At 38.9% G+C, this 18,619-nt stretch overlaps 1 protein-coding gene across 9 annotated transcripts in view; it reads right to left on the bottom strand.

Annotated features, from left to right (window-relative positions):
- Positions 1 to 18,619, bottom strand: part of PTPRM (protein tyrosine phosphatase receptor type M) — a 495,715-nt gene that overhangs the window by 19,037 nt on the left and 458,059 nt on the right. For all 9 annotated transcript variants that reach the window (XM_064442974.1, XM_064442975.1, XM_064442979.1 and 6 more), the window contains 2 exons: positions 14,012 to 14,109; positions 1,562 to 1,678 (listed from right to left, as the gene is read on the bottom strand). In XM_064442974.1, coding sequence (XP_064299044.1) covers positions 1,562 to 1,678; positions 14,012 to 14,109 — 215 coding nt within the window. The remainder of the gene's footprint in view (positions 1 to 1,561; positions 1,679 to 14,011; positions 14,110 to 18,619) is intronic.

The raw sequence follows: 18,619 nt of genomic DNA, 5'->3' as shown, positions 1-18,619 counted from the left end.
AACAAATGTACTTTACTCAAACTACACTGACATTGCTTTTAGAGGCTTACTGAAAAACTACCAACTATTAAAAAGCGGTGTCTAAATGAAATCTTTTCAGATGGAGATTTTTTTTTTAAGAAAAAAAATGTTTAGTGCCTTTTATCTCTATCTGTTCTAATGCACTTATTCAAGACAGTTTGGTTATGATCAACTGTTAAATCCTCCAGGTCTTTTTTTCCAGTCCCAGTTAAGAAGTGAAAAGCTAACATCAAAGCATGGGCTTAAAATTTGCAGAATAAAATAAACTAGTGCTTCATCTACTTCAAAGTGTAGCCACCATTTCTCATCTGTTTATTAAAAATATCTAAATGCAAGGAAACAACAGGCTTGAATGAATTAGATGTACAATATGTATAGCTGTAAACATGATACAATATTTCATTTCATTCAAACAGCATAATTCTGTTATTGTTACCCTCAGGTTGCTGTACTGATGTATATTTAAGTATTAGATTGAAAAGCCCAATTCCTTTGTTACTGTGGATGTATGTACAGGGACTCTGCTGGGCCATCTTTTTGGCAGTTTCATCTACCTGGATGCAGGATTCTTTGATCCCAAAGATTATGTTCTTCACAACCATAACTGAATGCTATTTCAACATTAGAGAGAACCACTATATCTCAGGTACTTGCAACTAAATAAAAAGGAGTTTTCTAGGCTAATTAGTTGAAATTCTACTCATGGAGGTACTGGGAGAACATTACTTCAGTGTGTCATCAGGAATATTAAGTCTTACAAACAGACCCTTTCCTCATTGTTCTGCAACTCAAATGAGTCTTGATACATACAATTAAAACACTTCTGTCCTTTAAATAAGTCTGGATAAAACCCCTGAATTAACACAAAATGCGTGACACGCGTCAGCATTGACTGACCCTGCTTGTTCCTCCTTTCAGTAAGTACCTTATTTGTTAACTGTATGTTGTCCATACATTGTAAGCTGTTCAGGAGAGCTACAAGATCTAGTGAGCATCAAACAAAATCATGGCATTATTCTAATAAACAGTAATACAACATGCTGATTGGAACTCTCCCTATAAAGATAGATTCCACATGAAAAATGAAATTGCCTTGAGAAGAAAATGAGTTTGTTTCAACTATGTCTGTGGAGACCAGGAACACACTGCCCCAGCAGATAACAGTATTCTCCACCATGGACTTCTGAATAATAGTACATGCAGCCTCTGGTAGAGACAGAAAATGACTGTGGGGAACATAAGATGGGAAAACAGCACGAATGTGTTTTTCAGCTGATTGCTGGGAGGGAGGCTTCAATTTCTCCTAGGCAAGGAACATCACTTTTTCCAACTCAGGCAGGGGCCAACAGGGATCGAAAGCGCAGAAAAGTTGCCGCATTTAAAGGAAAACACAGTTTGCCATAAGAGGGCGGTAGTCATTTACCCAAAAACTAGCTACAAAACCAGGATGTCAGTCAAAAGATTTAACTTTCCTTTGTTGAATCTGTATATAAGTTACTTAGGCAGAGTGTATTTAAGAAAAACGAGTTCAGAAACTTACCTTTTCTACTGCAAACGTTCGAATCACATATTCAGCCAGGAGCTCTGTTTCTATTAGGGTAACTTTAATATCTTTATATATCTCTGTGTCATCTGGCCAGTATTTGCAGCATTTGACCTTTAAAAAAATACAAAAGAAATTAAGGTTCATTTATTTTAGAAGGTTCATACTGAATCTATTCTGTATTCTGTGCAATGATTTCTGTTTTAAAATGCAATTGCGCAAAACAGACCTGTATGTGGAAATGATTAATATTTAAGGCACATTGCCTCTTTTTTAAGACATCTTTCAGAGCTGCAGGTGAGATTTGTGCTGTGGTTAGTAAAGTAAGGCAGATTTCTACAGAGCACAAGGGATATTTATACCCTGCACAACTCACTCAAGAGTAACTGTTCACTTCCTGTGCTTCCCAATGCAGGGTGTGCCCAGAGGGACAACTACCACCAGAAGGTTTTTTCCCAACCTCTAGTTGGTGATTTGTCCCAAAAATATCTTCCTACCTTCTAAAATGAAAATGTGTTTTTCAGACAGGAAGGATCTTCTCTTCAGTTAGAAAAGTATCTGTTTTCTCAGATTAACTTTTCAAAGGAACTGATGAGAGGTCAAATGGCAAAACTCAACACTTGAAGTCAAGAGATGAGTTCTATGCCTGGGCTTTAACACCAATTCACTAGATGACCCCAGACACTATGGTTGGGATTCATCTCACTTAGCTCAAACTAAGATGAGTAGGATGAATGGCTTCTAGAGGTGCCTTTATTTTTGTTAACTATGAAAAGACTCTAGACAACTGCCTTTGCCTAGGTGTTTGGCTTCTTGATGGCTAAGGTTAGGTGAGATTAATTACCCTTTCCTCCTAAATGATTTCACTTGGCTTCTGGAGCTATGCGTGCTTGGCAAATTTATCCTGGGGTATGGAGGTGCAAAGAAGGTGGGTTTTCTGAACCGTATTTCAGATTTCCTGAGCCTTGGTGTGGTCTAGATGGGATGGACTTCACAGTATTTAACGTATTCAGATATGCCCTATTACTCTGCTATTTTTCAGCTGGGTCGTTGTGTTGACTGTATTTGATGATGCAGCCAGCTGACAGACTTAGGAATTTTCTCCTCCTTCCCATTTGTGTGGACAAGGCAGTGGGCGGGGAAGCTAACATATTCCTTACAGATCTCAGTTTTATTCTGCTCTGTCACGGTAATAGCTATGCTATCACCACTGCATCTGGCCATCGTCCAGTAGTGCAGTATGTGCTAGGAGTAGCATCTGTTATACATCTGCTGCATGGAATGGTTTCTTCCTCTCACTGAAGGGAAAATTTAAAATGGATCTTCTAATACATGTAAATCTACTGGTTTACTTAAATATACACTTAAATAGATCGGGTAAAAACCCCAAATGCTTCAAATATTCAATGGAAAATTGATTTAAAAAAAAAAAAACACACCAAAAAAACCCCCCCAAACCACTTCACAACTCTTAGAGTATTTCTCAAACCCATTTTAGTGCCAAAATATTTGGATTCCTATCATGCCTATTCTTGAGCAAAAGGTAAAACTGAAGGGTGTGTATATAAGTATACGGTGAAAACTGTAAAGCATGATTCAAATGGTTTATTTATTCAAACTCCAGGTTCAGTATATAAAGGATTATGCAGAGAGTCAAACCTTGCCTTGTCAGGCAGAAGAAAATACTTTCTTCAGCATTTGTTTTTAATGATGTGGCCAATAATCACATACAACCCATATTTACTGTCTGGACAGAAGAGAGGTCTTGCCATGCTAAATTGGAAACATCAGCTGATAAAATGAAAAGTTTGTCAGGGCAGGATCAGTAGTTCTGACCCTTTTTCTGACTCTTTAGCAGGATAAAAATTAAATCTGAATAGAATTGAGTTGAAGGGGTGGAAAAACACAGCCCCACACCAGGATCCTCAGAGAAAAAGAGTAGGCTGGTTGTAAGCCCTGGCTCCCAGCCGCAAAATTATACAAGCACCTTAACAGCTTATTCCTGCTTACACAGCTGATGGAAAGCTCCTAGAGCAGAGCTGAAGTTCAGGTAGTTATATGCAGGTTTTTATTTATTTCACTATGCTTGTCTGCAGACCTAGTAACCGTATTAGTATTGGCTAAAAAATTCTTTATATTCTTCACGTTTCACCTGATATTAAGTGTGGTTCCAGGACAATTGGCAAACACCAGGTTATACGGTTCCCTTCCACAGTGAGAGTCTTAGAGCTGGGAGACTGGACAGTCCTTGCGGTGCCTAGCACTCCTGTACCCAGGCAAGGGCAGCACGACTGCTCGCCCCCACCCTGCTCGCCAGCCAGCAAGCTGGCAGCACGTCAGTGCGGGCAGAGGGTTTCCAACAGCCAAGGGCCAAGCCGAGGGACAGTCCCAGGGTGCCTAAACTGCAGGATCTCTGGCAAACGCGTATTCATCTCCAAAGCATATCTATCAGCTATAAGCAATGAACAACCATTTCAAAAGCATTAAATGTTGCTGCAGGCAGTTTAGTAGTTGCTGCTATCTATCTATTGTTGCATCTACTTGATATTTCTTCAGATCTTATCTTGTTTGGATGTATTTCCTAAAACCCTCTGATGGTAGCTAAGTGAAAAACATTGAATGCTCACTGTTTTGTCTGTGTTGTTAAAATGATCCAGAAAATTCACACTGTTCAAATCCCTCAGGCCAAAAAACTGACCTTTTTAGAGTCATTGCTGGGAACTCTCTGAAACAGGGGTTTCCTACCTATGGCTAAGACACTTTTTTGACTCTTCATGCAGAGTAAGGCAATTCACACTACCTCCAGACTGGAGCAGCCCACTGACAACCCCATCTCTGGAGCTGATTCTCTTTTCCTGCCTGTTCACTTATCCTTTCCATAGGTGGAACCTGAAGCACACAAAGACAGCCAATGCACGTAGGAAGGGAGCAGCTGCAGCAGTGATCCTAGTCGCAGCACTACTGATCAGCACGTCTCTTTGTTGCTAACTTTAGCCTTGTTTCTTTCTGATGGGTGCCTGCCATCCTCAAAACAGCTCTAGTTCAGTAAAATAAACAATCGGGGAAAAAAAACCCAACCCTGGCTGAATTAAATTGCTCAGCCTTGAAGGAAAACATGCCTGTTTCTAACTTGGTAAGTCTAGACAGTCTGGATTATGACTAAGAACTAGGGACATTTAGAAAGACCAATTTAGAAGAGCACAGTCCCCACCTTCTTATGCCTCAACTGTTGGATTTAATTCCACTCTTTTTTTTAAACCTTATTTAAGATGATCCAGTGGAATAATTAGGGAAGCATTGGGGGATGCTGCACAGAAGTTACAGCCTTTTGTGCCTCATGCAGCTTGGGCCCGCTGGGGATTTCTTACTCTGCTGCACAGGGGATTTTGGGCACAGAGCAGATTGGAGCTGAGCAGAAGGATCCATGACAACACAATTTCCTGAAAACTCTCCCACGTGGAATAGGGGCTGTAACAGCCGTGGAAACAGTGCCAGAGCCGCAGTCAGAGCCACAGACCAACACTAGATGATTCACTCACTGGGAGGGGGGAAAAAAGCCCTCCAAACTTTTTTTTTAAAAAAAATCAGGCTTTTTTCCTATTTTTGGCTCTTGTCCTGCAATGCTGCTGCACGTGCTGAGCTCTAGACATGGGAACTCTGTGGACTCCTGATGAGCCAAAAGTTAAGTAAATGCTTAAAGACCAGTCTCCCATCTCCTCCAGGACCACTCAAATAAATGCAAAGGTGTCTTAAAGACAGAAGTAGATTAGATAGTGTAAATGAAAACCACATTTATAAAAGTTTATTGGATCAGGGCCTTTATTTGTACAAGGAAAGACAATTGCAACAAAATAGAATATGGTTTTACTCATCTAATATGAGAAACACTACTGGTAACATATGTTTGTTCATTTTTTCTTTTTAGCACAGCTTTAGCTACTGTGACTTGACAAATCTCTTTCCCTTTTCATAAACATTTGGTACATGCTTTACAAAAAAACCTACTAACAGAAGGTTTAGCTAAATAATTGATATATGAATCCAGAACTGAATATTAAATGCATTGGGTTTTTTTCACACAGTTGCTACCATAACAGTAAATATCATCCACAAAGTAGAAAACATAATTTTGAAATGTCATCTGAGCAGAACTATAATTGAGAGTTTGTTCAGCTAAACCCCACATTTATATCCTGACGTGCCAAAAAATACAGATGTTCATCACAAGATGAGATAAAAGGGTGACTGCCAGCGACATAATGAAAATGCTGTGGTTTAATCTATTCATCCCAAGGTACCCTGTCCAATTGTTCCAAACACGTTTATTTTACTAATAATTTTACAAATCTGGAGAAGATGTTTATCTACTTCCACCCCCTACCTCCATCCCCCCAGCAAAATAGTCTAATGTGAGAAACTAAGACTCAGAAATGAAGGTGGAAAGTTGTTGTTGCTACTTCTAAATATAACAAACAACGTAGGCAGTGGATAGCTAATGAACACAAATTGTGACTTCCGAAGCTGTATATTTAGCCATTTGGCAATGTGACACATCTAGCTAAAGGCAGTATGAAAGCCAGGACAGTAATTCATTTACTTAGAGGTTTGGAATAGGAGGAATATTACAGAATTAATATGTGAGCTGGCTGTGAAATATACTTTGTAGTTTGTACAGAGCAGTTTAAATAACACTGATTATTCAAAGTTTCCAATTTCCTTTGATTCTGAAATATTCTTAGCAAAAAGGTGATATAACTGGCTATGCACTGCATAGATTGTCGTTAGTGAAGAGCAGTATTATATATTCTAATTTAAAATTAATCCTGAACTAAGTAATGATGATATGTCAGACATAAATTTTGAAGTGAAACCTCTAGAATATAAAATGAAATAGCCAACCAAGCTCACTGGTGAAACTTTTTAACAGATTTTACAGATGTAGCTAGGATAACATCATATACTTTTATTTGGCTGACTCGAAGCAAAAGGACATCCAATAATTGAAAGTATTTTTACTTAAATGCTTCTCAAACAAAAAAATGTATTGTGATTTAAGAACATTTTACAAGTTATAAAACAACCTTTGACAGAAGATAAAACCCAGTCTTACTTTTTTTCATTTTCTTTGCTTTTGAGCAAGTCAGTTAATTGATTAATACCTCATTTTACAGTTTTCCAAAAGAGGTATGGAAGAGTATTGAGAAATACATTCAAGATACTGTTTGGCACTATCAGATGAATGGGTCTGTATAAATGCAGCCAGAAGTCTTTATGTTTTTCACAGCTCCCAGTGGGGGAGAGATGTCTCCATGAATTTTACTAGCTCAGTCTAACTTCTGCCAGTGACGACTCAGAGCTGATACAATTCTCCACCTTCTGCTGCCCTTTCTTGCTCCAGCAGTGCAATCCTAGGTTGCCTGGTGGATGCACTCATTCAGCTTCTGCCCGGAATAGCTGGTTTTCTGGACATGCCCAGTAGTAGGCATACACTAATGCTTTCCACCTGAGGGAATCAGTGCGATCCCTTTGCTCTTAAGACTCAGGTGTACCGTTAGCACGCCGTCAACCTGTTAGCTGGGATTAGATGAAATTAAGCTGACAGGCCAAACTCATGGTGTGGCCATACTTTGGCCATAAACCAGAACTAGTCTAGGAGAATTGCTTTAGGGTAAAGGTGACCCCAGGCAAAGCTATTGTAGTGCTCCTGTCTTCATCACTAGTACCAAAAGGATAAAATGGATTGCCTCTATTTCATTGCTTATGCTTAGGCAATTTTGTCTCCCACTGATGATTAAAAAAAGCTGTAAATTAGTGCACCTCAGTACAACCCTGGAGGAAAAAAGGCTGTGCGCAGAGCAGATGAGAAGGGTGGTCCCATGCCAAGATGAAGGATGGTTACAGGATTAGCTGGAGCTCCTCAAAGCCTGTCTTAATCCCTTACACAACTGTGAAATCATGGGCATATTGCTCAGATCCTGTGCTCTGAGGACCTGATGTGCCTACATTGAGCAGAACAGCCTGCGCTCTGAATCATGCTTCCGTTCCAAGAGCTAAATCATGCCATTAGTTGAGGTACAGAGCACCACCAAGTTAGTAGATTGCCTTCCAGCTCTAAAACCTAATCATCTCATGTTAGCTTAGAAAGCTCTATGTGTTACTCTACTGGGTAAGGTAGAACTGTGTTGGTGCCTCCAGGATGCTTCTTTCTTCACAGAGAGACTGAGAGATTAATTTCACGAGACCACTCAGGTGAGAAGACTTGCAGTGATGAAGCCATTTTGCTAGCCCTGATGTTTCAAAGAACTTGAAGCCCTTTTTGCAAACTGCACTTATACTTGCCCCCTACACCTTGGCAGCACTTCAGCAGCTAGCCCAACAAGGGGGTCGATCCATTTGTGCATCCTTAAACCTCTTTTATGTATTTCTCAAAGTAAATTATCTCAATTGGATTAGTGAGCATTAAGATATTAATCTCTGTTGATTAACATCCTTTGAAACATAGCTTTTACTGGAAACAAGAATGCATCAAAACACAGAGAGCTGAAACCATGTCTGCTCTGGGTGACATGGGACGGTGCTGAATGCTTGTAGGTTGATGTCCTGTTTGATGATGCTGCCATTGCTAATCTGGGGACATCTTTATTAAATGATTGCAAAGAGTCCTTCCTTCTCTTTCCTGAAGAACAACAACTATTTCTTCTTCCTAAGGCCTCTTCCCCTGCTAGGCATAATGAAGTAATGCAGCTTGTTATTTCTGGTTAGACGTCTAGAAAGCTGAAATCTGTTTTGACGACTAGAAGGGCTCACTGACTTGAAAGACTAACAGTAGTCTTAAATTACGATTTGTTTTCTTTTTTTCTCATTGATACTCTGTAAAAGTATAGACTCTATGCTCAAGAAACACTGGAATTACAGCAAAACCAAAAGTAAAACAACAGACTATCTAATAACATGTATGTACCATAAGCACAGGTCCCAGGTTTTTTGGGTAAACGTGATAATGAAAAAAAAAATTTCTAGATGGGGAAAGACACTATTTATTGGTTTTGGAAGCTGAAACTAGAATTACCTAGAGGTAGGGAAGGGTTTCATACAGCAAGCTTTCTCCCCCTCATTTATAAAATATGTTTTTTTTTTTTCAGTAGAAAAGTTGAAATCTTAGTCACCAGTATACTTACAAACTCTTTGGCACACCTCCTAAGGAGCGCTAATGCCTGTGTCCTGAACTAATTCCAATGTAGGTAATTTGGCTTATTACATTTAGAGGCAGTTTCAATTACATAGAGTGTTCTTCCATTTATACTAAATATAAATGTCCTGTTTGTGAGATGTGTTAGAGTTACTGTGTTTCACCCCTGCAATATCTCTGTAATGGGTGATCTGAATCTTAAATACAATTTGAATTTACCTTTGTTTATTAGAGGGTTCTTCTGCATGGAAGATTCTCAAAACTTTTAAAATGTGTAAGTGCAAGTTCATAACAGCTTTGTGTCAAAAAATTCCTTTTTTATTCTAAGAATAGGTGGCAAGTCCATTGGAAATTTCACAGTTTTTATGTTGCTGGAATTTCCTATGAAGTTTTTGTTTGGTTCTTGCAGTATGTTTTCAGTAAGAAGTCTTTGGACAGGGCTTTATTTGGCACTTTTTCTTGGATGTCTAGTGCCTGTCAATAACAGAAAGAAATCATCAGGTGGACCTGAAGATCATCTGGTTCAACATAAACACTTCCGGATCTTGTTTGTTAAGGAAAAGTATTTTTATCTGGTTTAGAAATGTTTCTTGAATGCTGACCAAGGCTGCACATCCTAAGCAAGGACCAAGCTTGGACCCAAGACCCAAGCACATGCACATATGACTGCTTAGGGCTGGGCCCATGCAGAGTCTTTCCTGAGAACAACTCTTTTCTGACAGATTTTATCTTACATCAGAGAATGTTTTTTAGCCAGCCAGCAGCAAGAAGATGTTCCCTTTCTGTCAGAAGACCTTTGTATGAATCTCCTCACTGTCATGTAGACCCCAATATTTTTTTAAGCGTGAAAAATCAGAGCCATCGACCTTTTCGCAGCAAAGCAGATGAGAGTGTCATGTACGTAGCATGTCAACCACAGGTCCAGTGAAAGAAAAGCTAAGCCATCACTGTGTTCTTTCTTTTTCCCTATGCAGATACAGCACTGCCAGCTCCTGAAAGGGAAAAGTCACCCAGGAGGAGTGTGAGATGGCTATCAGGAAAGCAGAACACACCTGAGAGATAAGATGGCAGTGCGGGGCTATTTCAGATGTTTCAGTGGATATAAGGTGTGCGTGCAGGCATAGGGGCTATTTACCAGTCTATGGCTGACCTTCATTCTCCTGTTTGTGTCACATCCAATCTGTTGTAGTCAACCTTGCCTTCTTTCAAAAAAAGGGTCTTTTGTGTGCCTATTAACACTATTAGCACTGGCTGTTTTCTAATTCTGGATAATAATTGCGAAACTCTAATTACTGTAATTACTATGCTCCTGGGGTGAGGTTTTATTTTTTATAATTATTTCTAGTGATGTTTTTCGTAAATACTTTGTTATATTAAAAGCATGATAGACAATCATGAGTCCTTGTAGCACATTCATATATCAACCACCTCCACTGATTTCACCAGTGCATTTCACCATTTATTAACCAGATATTACTAAATTTCTTCTGCCTCAAGCAAAAACAAGGAATGGGAGAGAAAGTGACTACCGACAAATGACAAATGATGTGACATGCCAAGTTTCATTCTGCCAACCAAGTATTAGTACCAGCCCAACAAGAGAAAAGATGGAGGTGACAGCTAGATGGCACAATTGAATACATTCTAAATCTTCCCTGAATAACTCTTTAAGGAGGAAAGAAATGTTTCAATGTGTGCAAACATTGAAACGCTTCAAGAAGCAACCTGAGACTTTGGCCAGTACCTAAGGACCTTGATCCAGTTCCCATTGCTTTCCACAGAAGGATCCAACTCTGTCTTTTGGAGTCTGTACGTGACAGCAGCCTCTTGGAGTAAGCAAGATGTTCTCTTGTGTCTGTTCTCTGATCACCCCTACGCTCATGGGATAAAAGGTTGTGTTTCTTCTAGAATAATCCACCAGATTTTGCTAAGCCTCTCAGGAAAAGATGTTTTCAGAAATTACACTGCTATCTTCAGTTGCTCTAGCACTTACAAACGTGAGCATGGAGGCCTCTTGCATTAATATAATCCAAAATACATTATTTTGAAATAGCTTGTGGGCACACTGACATATTTTTTGAGTCTTGGTTTTGCTTTTTGCCTGTTATTGTGTGGTTTGGAAAATTCTGGCTCTTGCACTAAAATGTAGGTATATTATACCGTTAATTACTTTTCATTCCCTTTTTGTGCACTTCATTTTGAGTGGAAAGCTGTTGACCCCAGCATGAAGAAGACAAAGTCTTTTTTTTCAAGGCTGCTTCAAGGGCTGCTTGTTTGGGTTTTTTGTACAGGTTCTTATGTCGACCTAGGCCAATCTTAACTAAAAACCACTTCATCATATGTTATCAAAGAACTGTTCATGCAACTCAGCAATGATTTTTCTAAATGACTGTGAGACCTCATTTAGATTTTTAATAAACAGTCACATTCTAATGAGGTCTTCATAAAACTGACTAAATATGTTTAGAAATCATTAGCTTAAATTACTAGTACAAAAGTCTCCTCAGGGAGCCCTGCAGATTTTGTGATAAGACTTCTGGCAGATGGATTAGTATAACAGCACAAGTGAGTTCTGAATTTCCACACAAGCAGTGTAAATGTGAGTGACTGGGTAACAGGCTACTAGATAAAGAGCTAAATGTCCCTCAGGTGGGTTCATTAAAGAGAGAAAACAATCAAAACACATTTCTGTGCCATTTAAATACCAGGTGCACAGCAGTTTGCAGGTGCCAGAAACATTGACAAGGGTCCCTTGCTAGAACACACAAGAGCTTAAAGGCATGCATGGTTTTGACAAGTATGCCTCAGATAATGACATATATTGGCAGATGTACCCAGACCCTGCTGGAGGGTAATGTGGGGACTGAGTCATTTGCAGCAGGTGCTTGCATTAGGGACAGCCTCATGGTGATTCCTCCATCCGCAATTAAAACAGTCCTGATGCATAATGCTCCAGGGCAAGAAGCAAGTTCCTAGCAATGATTTAATGACTATCCAGCCAGTCCTGGTAAACAAATACACATACGCCCCCTCAATGATTAATTCATGAAGGAGGTACACTGTGTGGCAAACATTAAATATTCCTCTTTCCTGAAAATATAAAGGAATTTTCTTCCTCAGCTTACAATGGGTCAAGAGAGTTAAAAATTAAAAATAATAAACCCCTATAAATCTTATACCAGCAATAGCAATTGAAATAGAAAACATCAAGGTTGGGAAGGTTACAAAGTTTGCTCTGCAGGAATGCTACCAAAAGGTCCATTAAAATCATTACTAATCAAGGTGGCACAGAGCTTGTGTTAGGGGTTGCGGGACAGATGGTGTGTTTGTAATATGCCTCCTTGTTGCTGATGTTTCCAGCTCTGGGAGTGGGACAGGAGCACCAATGGAGGAGTGACTGCATTGTTCTGTGGCTCTCATGATCTCATTTCCATTAAAAGCTCATTTCAATTTCTGCTCTCTGATCTAACCTGTGCTGGCCTCCAGAGGAAGTGAGAACAAAGTCATTTCTAGCACTGCCAGAAACAACAAAGCTGCAGCTCTGTATCCCACTAGGACTCTTGCACACTGAAGAAACCTCGACGGTGGGGCAAACTGTTGCTTGCTGCTAAGGGAATGTGCTGCGTACCCAAATGTAGCGAGTCGAGACTGCTAACACTGGCACCAAGAATGGTGTCTCTCTGACTGACACCTAACAGTTCACTCTGATGCCTTCAGATACTGACTTTAGGAAAACAGTATGTGGTTTCATGCAGTATGCTGGTTTTGTTCTAAGGCTTGTTTATTCATACCCTGAAAACATCCCTTTTAAAGTTGTATGCTTGGATACTGATGAATGTGTATAAAACTTTAACAAAGAGATTTGCTGGAGAGCTTCCTATTCTTACAAATCCCTCCGTTTTGAATTGATATATGACCACCCAACTATTTCTACCTTCTTCCTCAATCAAGGGACTGAATTTTTAAGTGGCCTCCATGATTCTTTTTTGTGTCTGCAATTAGTCGTACATGAGTTCCTGCAGTAGGTGTTAATTGCAGTCACAAATCCCATTTTTTTTTTAATCTAAAAATAACACTGGCACCTGATCTGTTGGCAGCCTTGGGCACACAGATATCTAAACATTAGGTTTTATGTTAACAATTGACAAAGGACATAAGGAAGAATAAAATGAGGTTGTAAAACTGGGCTTGCTAAAAAGGAGACAAGATCCAGCACTTTGACTCACCCTGCATAAACAGTGCTCTCTCTGCATGTGCCAATGTCACAGGGCAGAGGGGTATCAGACACTCCACCAGTGTGAAATTAAAAACATCTCTTAAAACCATGTGGCTCACACCAAGATATGTGCACTTGACTTCTTATTTCAACACTTCGATTTACAATAATTGCTGTAGTTGCAATAAAAGCAGTGGGGTTTTTTTTCATTGCAAATGAAAGCTATATGCTCAGTTCCCAAGCAAATTTTCTTGAAAAAAAACCATCCCAGATGAGAACTAAGACACCAGTGCATAGACAAAGCAGTAAATTAAAAGACTCAGTTATTGACTGTTGTGAGAAAGAAAGGAAACGGTTCCATTCAATACTTGTTCAAAACAAAATTAGCCATAATGACTTGAGTAGGAGGCCTACTTTAGAAGTTATCAAGCAAAGAAAGGAAAGTACACAGTATCAACCAAGCTTTACTTTACTACTCAGCTCCTGAAGAAGACCTTGCGGTCAACAAATATAGTGTACAAATGAGTAAAGCTAATTTTTTCTGTTTTAGTCCAGAAGGCTTAGAGGAAGGAAAACCCAAACAAATGAGGTTGATTTAGACTAATATAGTATGAAGAAGGTGCAATTTCATAGTTGAACTACTTTTCTCAGAAACCTGTTTCAGAATTACTCCACTTCAGCCTCCCTGAAAAAACAGTGACTCCAAAGCTTGTTCTGTAACTAATTCCCTGGTTTCCCTTAATAGAAATGGTATGTCTGAGATATATACAAAGATATGATGCTTTCCTTCTTTGGCAGTCTTTGCAGGCTGTGCTGTACGGAATGCAGCTTTATCAGTTACTTTTTCGTTGTGCTAATGTTATCAAAGCCAAGCATCCAAGGCATGTTTAAAAATAATTGATAATGAACCTCTTAGCACAGGCAGTCATAAATATTTTATGTGCTATAGTCAGTATATAAGCATTTTGTTGGTCTGCTATTTAATTTCCAAAAGCAAACACCTTGGAAGTCTTTCATCTTTTTGAGTACAAAAATCACTTACCCTTCCCACTTCTACGAGATTAGTAACCATGATTATGCTGGCTGTGTTTTCATGCCATACCATTCTCCAAAAGTCATATATTGTCTCCTGCATTGGTCCTGAAACAATAAATCAAAGGAAAGGTTACTATCTGAAAGTCTCAAGACTGGAAGTTTGTCGCTGGGGAACTTTGAGAAACTGTGACTACACACATATATCCATATCACTATCATCATATTTTTCATTTAGGGTCAATTTCTTTCCTGTCATCCCACCTATCTGCATTTAAGTATTTTTCCCCTGAAACAGTGCTCTGAAAGAAAGTTAGCTCTCCAGCATTTAGGTATTTATCTCCATAATACCCAGAAGTGGAATTATAAAAAATGGATAGCATTACTCTTTCTCTTAACAATTGGATGATAACCTAGGGAAAGTGTATTTGGAATGAAATGAGCCTCAATGGGCTACGTGGCCTTTCCTGGTTTCTAATATTTTTCTTAGTATACACTATCCTTCAAATTACCCCAGCTCCTAAATTGTACTTCCTGAAGTGAGACAGAAGTTACAGTTTTTTGCTGCAGTATATCACTTTGCAAAACAGCAGGGAAAGCTGTAAAGAACCCTGGCCTGCCACGGCAGCCATGCCCTCTGCAGTGCTTCCCCCAACAACCTGTGTGCTTTTGTAGATGAATGCACAGGGCTGCCTCTAGCATTGTGGTAAAGCTGGGTACCAGCCGACAGGAGATGTTGCATAAATGTAAAATGTTGAGAACAACCACATCACTTTGCATATGCCTGGCCCTGTTTCGGGCCTAGATGTCTCACCCGTGACATTTGGTGTCCCGCCCCAGTTTTAAACCACTGCTTTAAAATCACTGAGCCAATAAGAATAAACAAATGTAAAATACTATCAGGTGCTATAAACTTAACATCCATATAGAATCCATTACTGAACTGCCACACTGCAGTAAGCAATTAGTGGCTTATTTAGAGGAATGCCTTAAATCAGGTAATTGGAAGAGAAATGGAAAATGTATTGGCCTAAATGTTCCTCTAGTGAAGAAATGAACACTCTTCAAGCATTACAAAACCATACATTGACAAATTTGGGTAGTTTGGCACCCATGTTTTGGTAGTCTGAGCTCTCTCTGAAAAGAAGATTTTCACTCTGAAAGTCAAGTACTTAGTAAAAAATGTAGTAACATATTATTACTATAGTATCATGGCGGGGGGGGGTGTTGACTAGATGATCTTTGAAGGTCCCTTCCAACCCAAACCATTCTGTGATTCTATGACTTTGTCATTCTATGTTACAGGCAAATCAAACCAAACCCACTAGGCAAATCACGTCACAGCTATGACGTGACTTACTTAGAACTTAAGGAAAGAGTCTAAGAAAAAGGACAGTAATAGTCTAAAACTTTGAATTTTTAAAAATTTATTTTTATTTTCAGCAATTTCAAAGGATAATTTTATCATCCGTAATTCGCATAGACAATTTAAAGAAGTGATGTATTCTCCCCGTTACTTCCTCTGCTTTTAAAAATGGTGCATATATACTTTCACAGGCTTCCCTATAGTCACTCAACTTGTCTTTTACTTGCTTTGGTAATTCATACAACAGGAGGAAAAGCCATTTACAACAACAGGAAGCTATGACTGTTAGAACACAAGAAATGTCAGAAGGTCTCTGAGTAGGAATAACAGCAGAATCTAAAACTACAGTTTCTGAAATTACCAAATTCAAGCTGATGTTGTGGCTGCAAAACTGGACACCTTTTTTTTGTTTCTTTTAATTTACAGCACAGAACAGTTGATGCTTCTGTGAGATTTCATTCTGAAGTATGACAAGAGTTAAATCACCCTCCACCATATGGAAACTTACAATATGTATTTTACTTCTACACAAATGTCCTGGACATGTAATACAGAAATGGTCCAAGTACAATTTTGAATGCCACAGTAAGGTAATTAATATACATTACAGTGACTGTTTAGCTTGTGATTTAATAATGTAGGATTCAATATAGCTTTTTGGGCAATTAAAGTCACAACAGCATTAGAAAGGTTTTGGGCCAACCTCTCCTACTGGTAAAAGGAAGGAGACTATTTTACTCACTGTAGGAAAATACTATCTCTGTATAGCTCCTTCCTTCCTCTCAAATCTCAAACAAATATTCAGCAAAATTACTATAGTTATAATCTTTGAAGCAGTGTAGCTAAAAAGAGGATTAGGGAAAGGCAGTTTTCCACAGAGTAGTGTCCTGGAAAGAGTCTGCTAGTTCATGACATATTACTAAGATTGTTTAAGCTCGATCAAGGACAAAAAATAACAACACGATTGCTTCAAGAATCCTGATTCACAACCTGGCTTAATGGAGAAAATCTAAATGGCTCCACTGCATTCTGTCACTACAACATTATGCAATGTTTCACGATTGTTCATCTGAATATGTTTTCAGTAAAGCTGCAGGAAAGGTATCCTCTGCCTACACAGCCCTCTTCTTTCCCCTTGCAAGCAGCCAGAATCTTTGAGAAACTGAGGGCCAATGTAGCAAGTTCCTTTATGCATTACTTCAGTCTTCTCTCCTACAGATTCACTTGAAATACAAGATGGTTGGGCCCTACTTTGTAACAGTCATTTCTTTTTGACTGCAGTGGGACAACCCGCAACAATTTACTCCTGATTTTTTTTTCCTACAGACAGCATAATTTGTCTTGTGATTTAAAGATTCCTACATTTCAGATCCTGAAATCACAAATTACAACTGGGGAGAGGACCTAAAAAACACTAATTTCTTCCTAAGGATTTTGAATTTGTTGTTCTTGATAAGAGAAGATAATAAATTCTGAAAAAGAGAAATCTTTAGAAAAAATAATAGCATTTATCAGGCCAGAGAAAGACCTGAGCTCTAACAAGTCTTTCAAGCTTGATTCCAAATGTTCTTCTAGAAGAAATGTCCTGTTCTGCAGTGCTGAGTATGCTCTTCTCCATCTTACTATCCAAATGATAAGACAATCATAATTAAACATGCCTGACAGGATTTCCTGCTCTCCTCAAGTATTCTCAAGTGTTTTCTTGCTTTTCCTCTCCAATCCTTACGTGTAACCTCCAAACTTCTTTCACGTTCAGGACACTGAAAGGAAAAAAACCACCTCAAAACCTACCTTAAAGTCTCAGAAACTAATTCTTTCCTACCCCATTTTTCTTTTCTTCTTGACATTTTTCAAATTATTTTCTGACATATGAATAAATTATTACTTGTATCCAGCCAGAATTGAAAAGCCTTAGAGGCTAGGTAGGGTTGGAGGATTTATTGTCATGAAGAACTGAACAATTTGATTCCAGAGACTCGTGGTAGGGAGAGAAAGAGCCAATAATTGTTCTAAGCATCAACTTAACAGATGTGTGCACAATAGGCAGGAAGGTTATTCTCAGCAGTTGCCCCCTTGCAGGAGGAGAAGGTCTGAAGAGAAGGCTCTGTGCTCCCTAACAGTAAGCCTGCAGCTTACCCCATTAGCTACACAATATAGTAGTTGGTATCAAAGATTACTGCTTTGAAAAAATCAACAACATACTGCAAACAGAAGATGAAAAGTAAAGGAAAATAAGAAAACGAAATCTACCCTCCAAACCCCAAGCTAATTAAATGCATAATTGAAAAAACTCAACAGAAATGATGGGTTGTATATATCACAACCATTAGTTGTATTACCAGTAGTTGTTAGTTGCTGCTCTGGGAATGCAAACAGATTAGGAAATGGAAAATCACACAGCTTATAAGAATGGTTTAAACTCTTAGAAAGCTGCTTCTGTACAGAGAGCTTTCTAGAGCCTCTATTTCTGCCTTTTAATGTGAGACCCAGTTCTAACAACTAGTATTGCTACTGGGATATATGATCAATTTGGACATGATAAACTAACCCAGAATACAGGAAGAAGTGTTCAGATGTAGGAAAGAAAGTAAACATACAAAGAAACAAGTAAAACCTGAATCCTGAAATGTCCCCAGCACTTCCTCAGAAGGGACTTGTAAATCTATTGGTCATTTTTCAATTTTTAGAAAAGCAAGTAGCTTAAATAAGGAACAAATAGCTTCTAAAACCTTTTTCTACAGTATAAAGCCAAATCCACAAGCTAATGCTTGGTCCACCTGAGGCCAAATTCAGTGACAGATATTTAAACTAGAAATGTGCCAAAAAACTAACAGATACCTTTAAGCTCCAAAGGCTCCCCAGGGAGAAGTTGCATGGGCAGTGGTAGCTGTTAGCATGTGTTGATAGAGGCAGCGGACTGACAAGATGCAAGACTTATATCTGCAGCAGTTAAATTCCATCTTGAAAAGAGTGCAATAAACCTCCTTCCGGTGAGTAGATGCATCCACCCCACATGAGGAGGTGGTTATAAAATAGTGACCCCACACCTAATGGTTACTGCAGTAGCAGTAACAACAGTAGCAATGACAACTATCTTCAATTCCTACTGAAGCAAAACTTGCTGCTTGCTGGTGTGACTGCCTACAACTTGACTACTCAAGGACAAATAGCTAATATGCCTGCATAGGGGGAACTGAATTTTAGCCCTCATTTTTTACTGTGTATGATCCCTTCAAAATTAACTTGAGAATC

The sequence above is a fragment of the Phalacrocorax carbo genome, chromosome 2 (genome assembly GCF_963921805.1).
Source record: "Phalacrocorax carbo chromosome 2, bPhaCar2.1, whole genome shotgun sequence".
Classification (NCBI taxonomy): domain Eukaryota; kingdom Metazoa; phylum Chordata; class Aves; order Suliformes; family Phalacrocoracidae; genus Phalacrocorax; species Phalacrocorax carbo.
The sequence above is the reverse complement of the archived record's forward strand: the minus strand, read 5'-3'. Positions and strand labels throughout refer to the sequence as shown.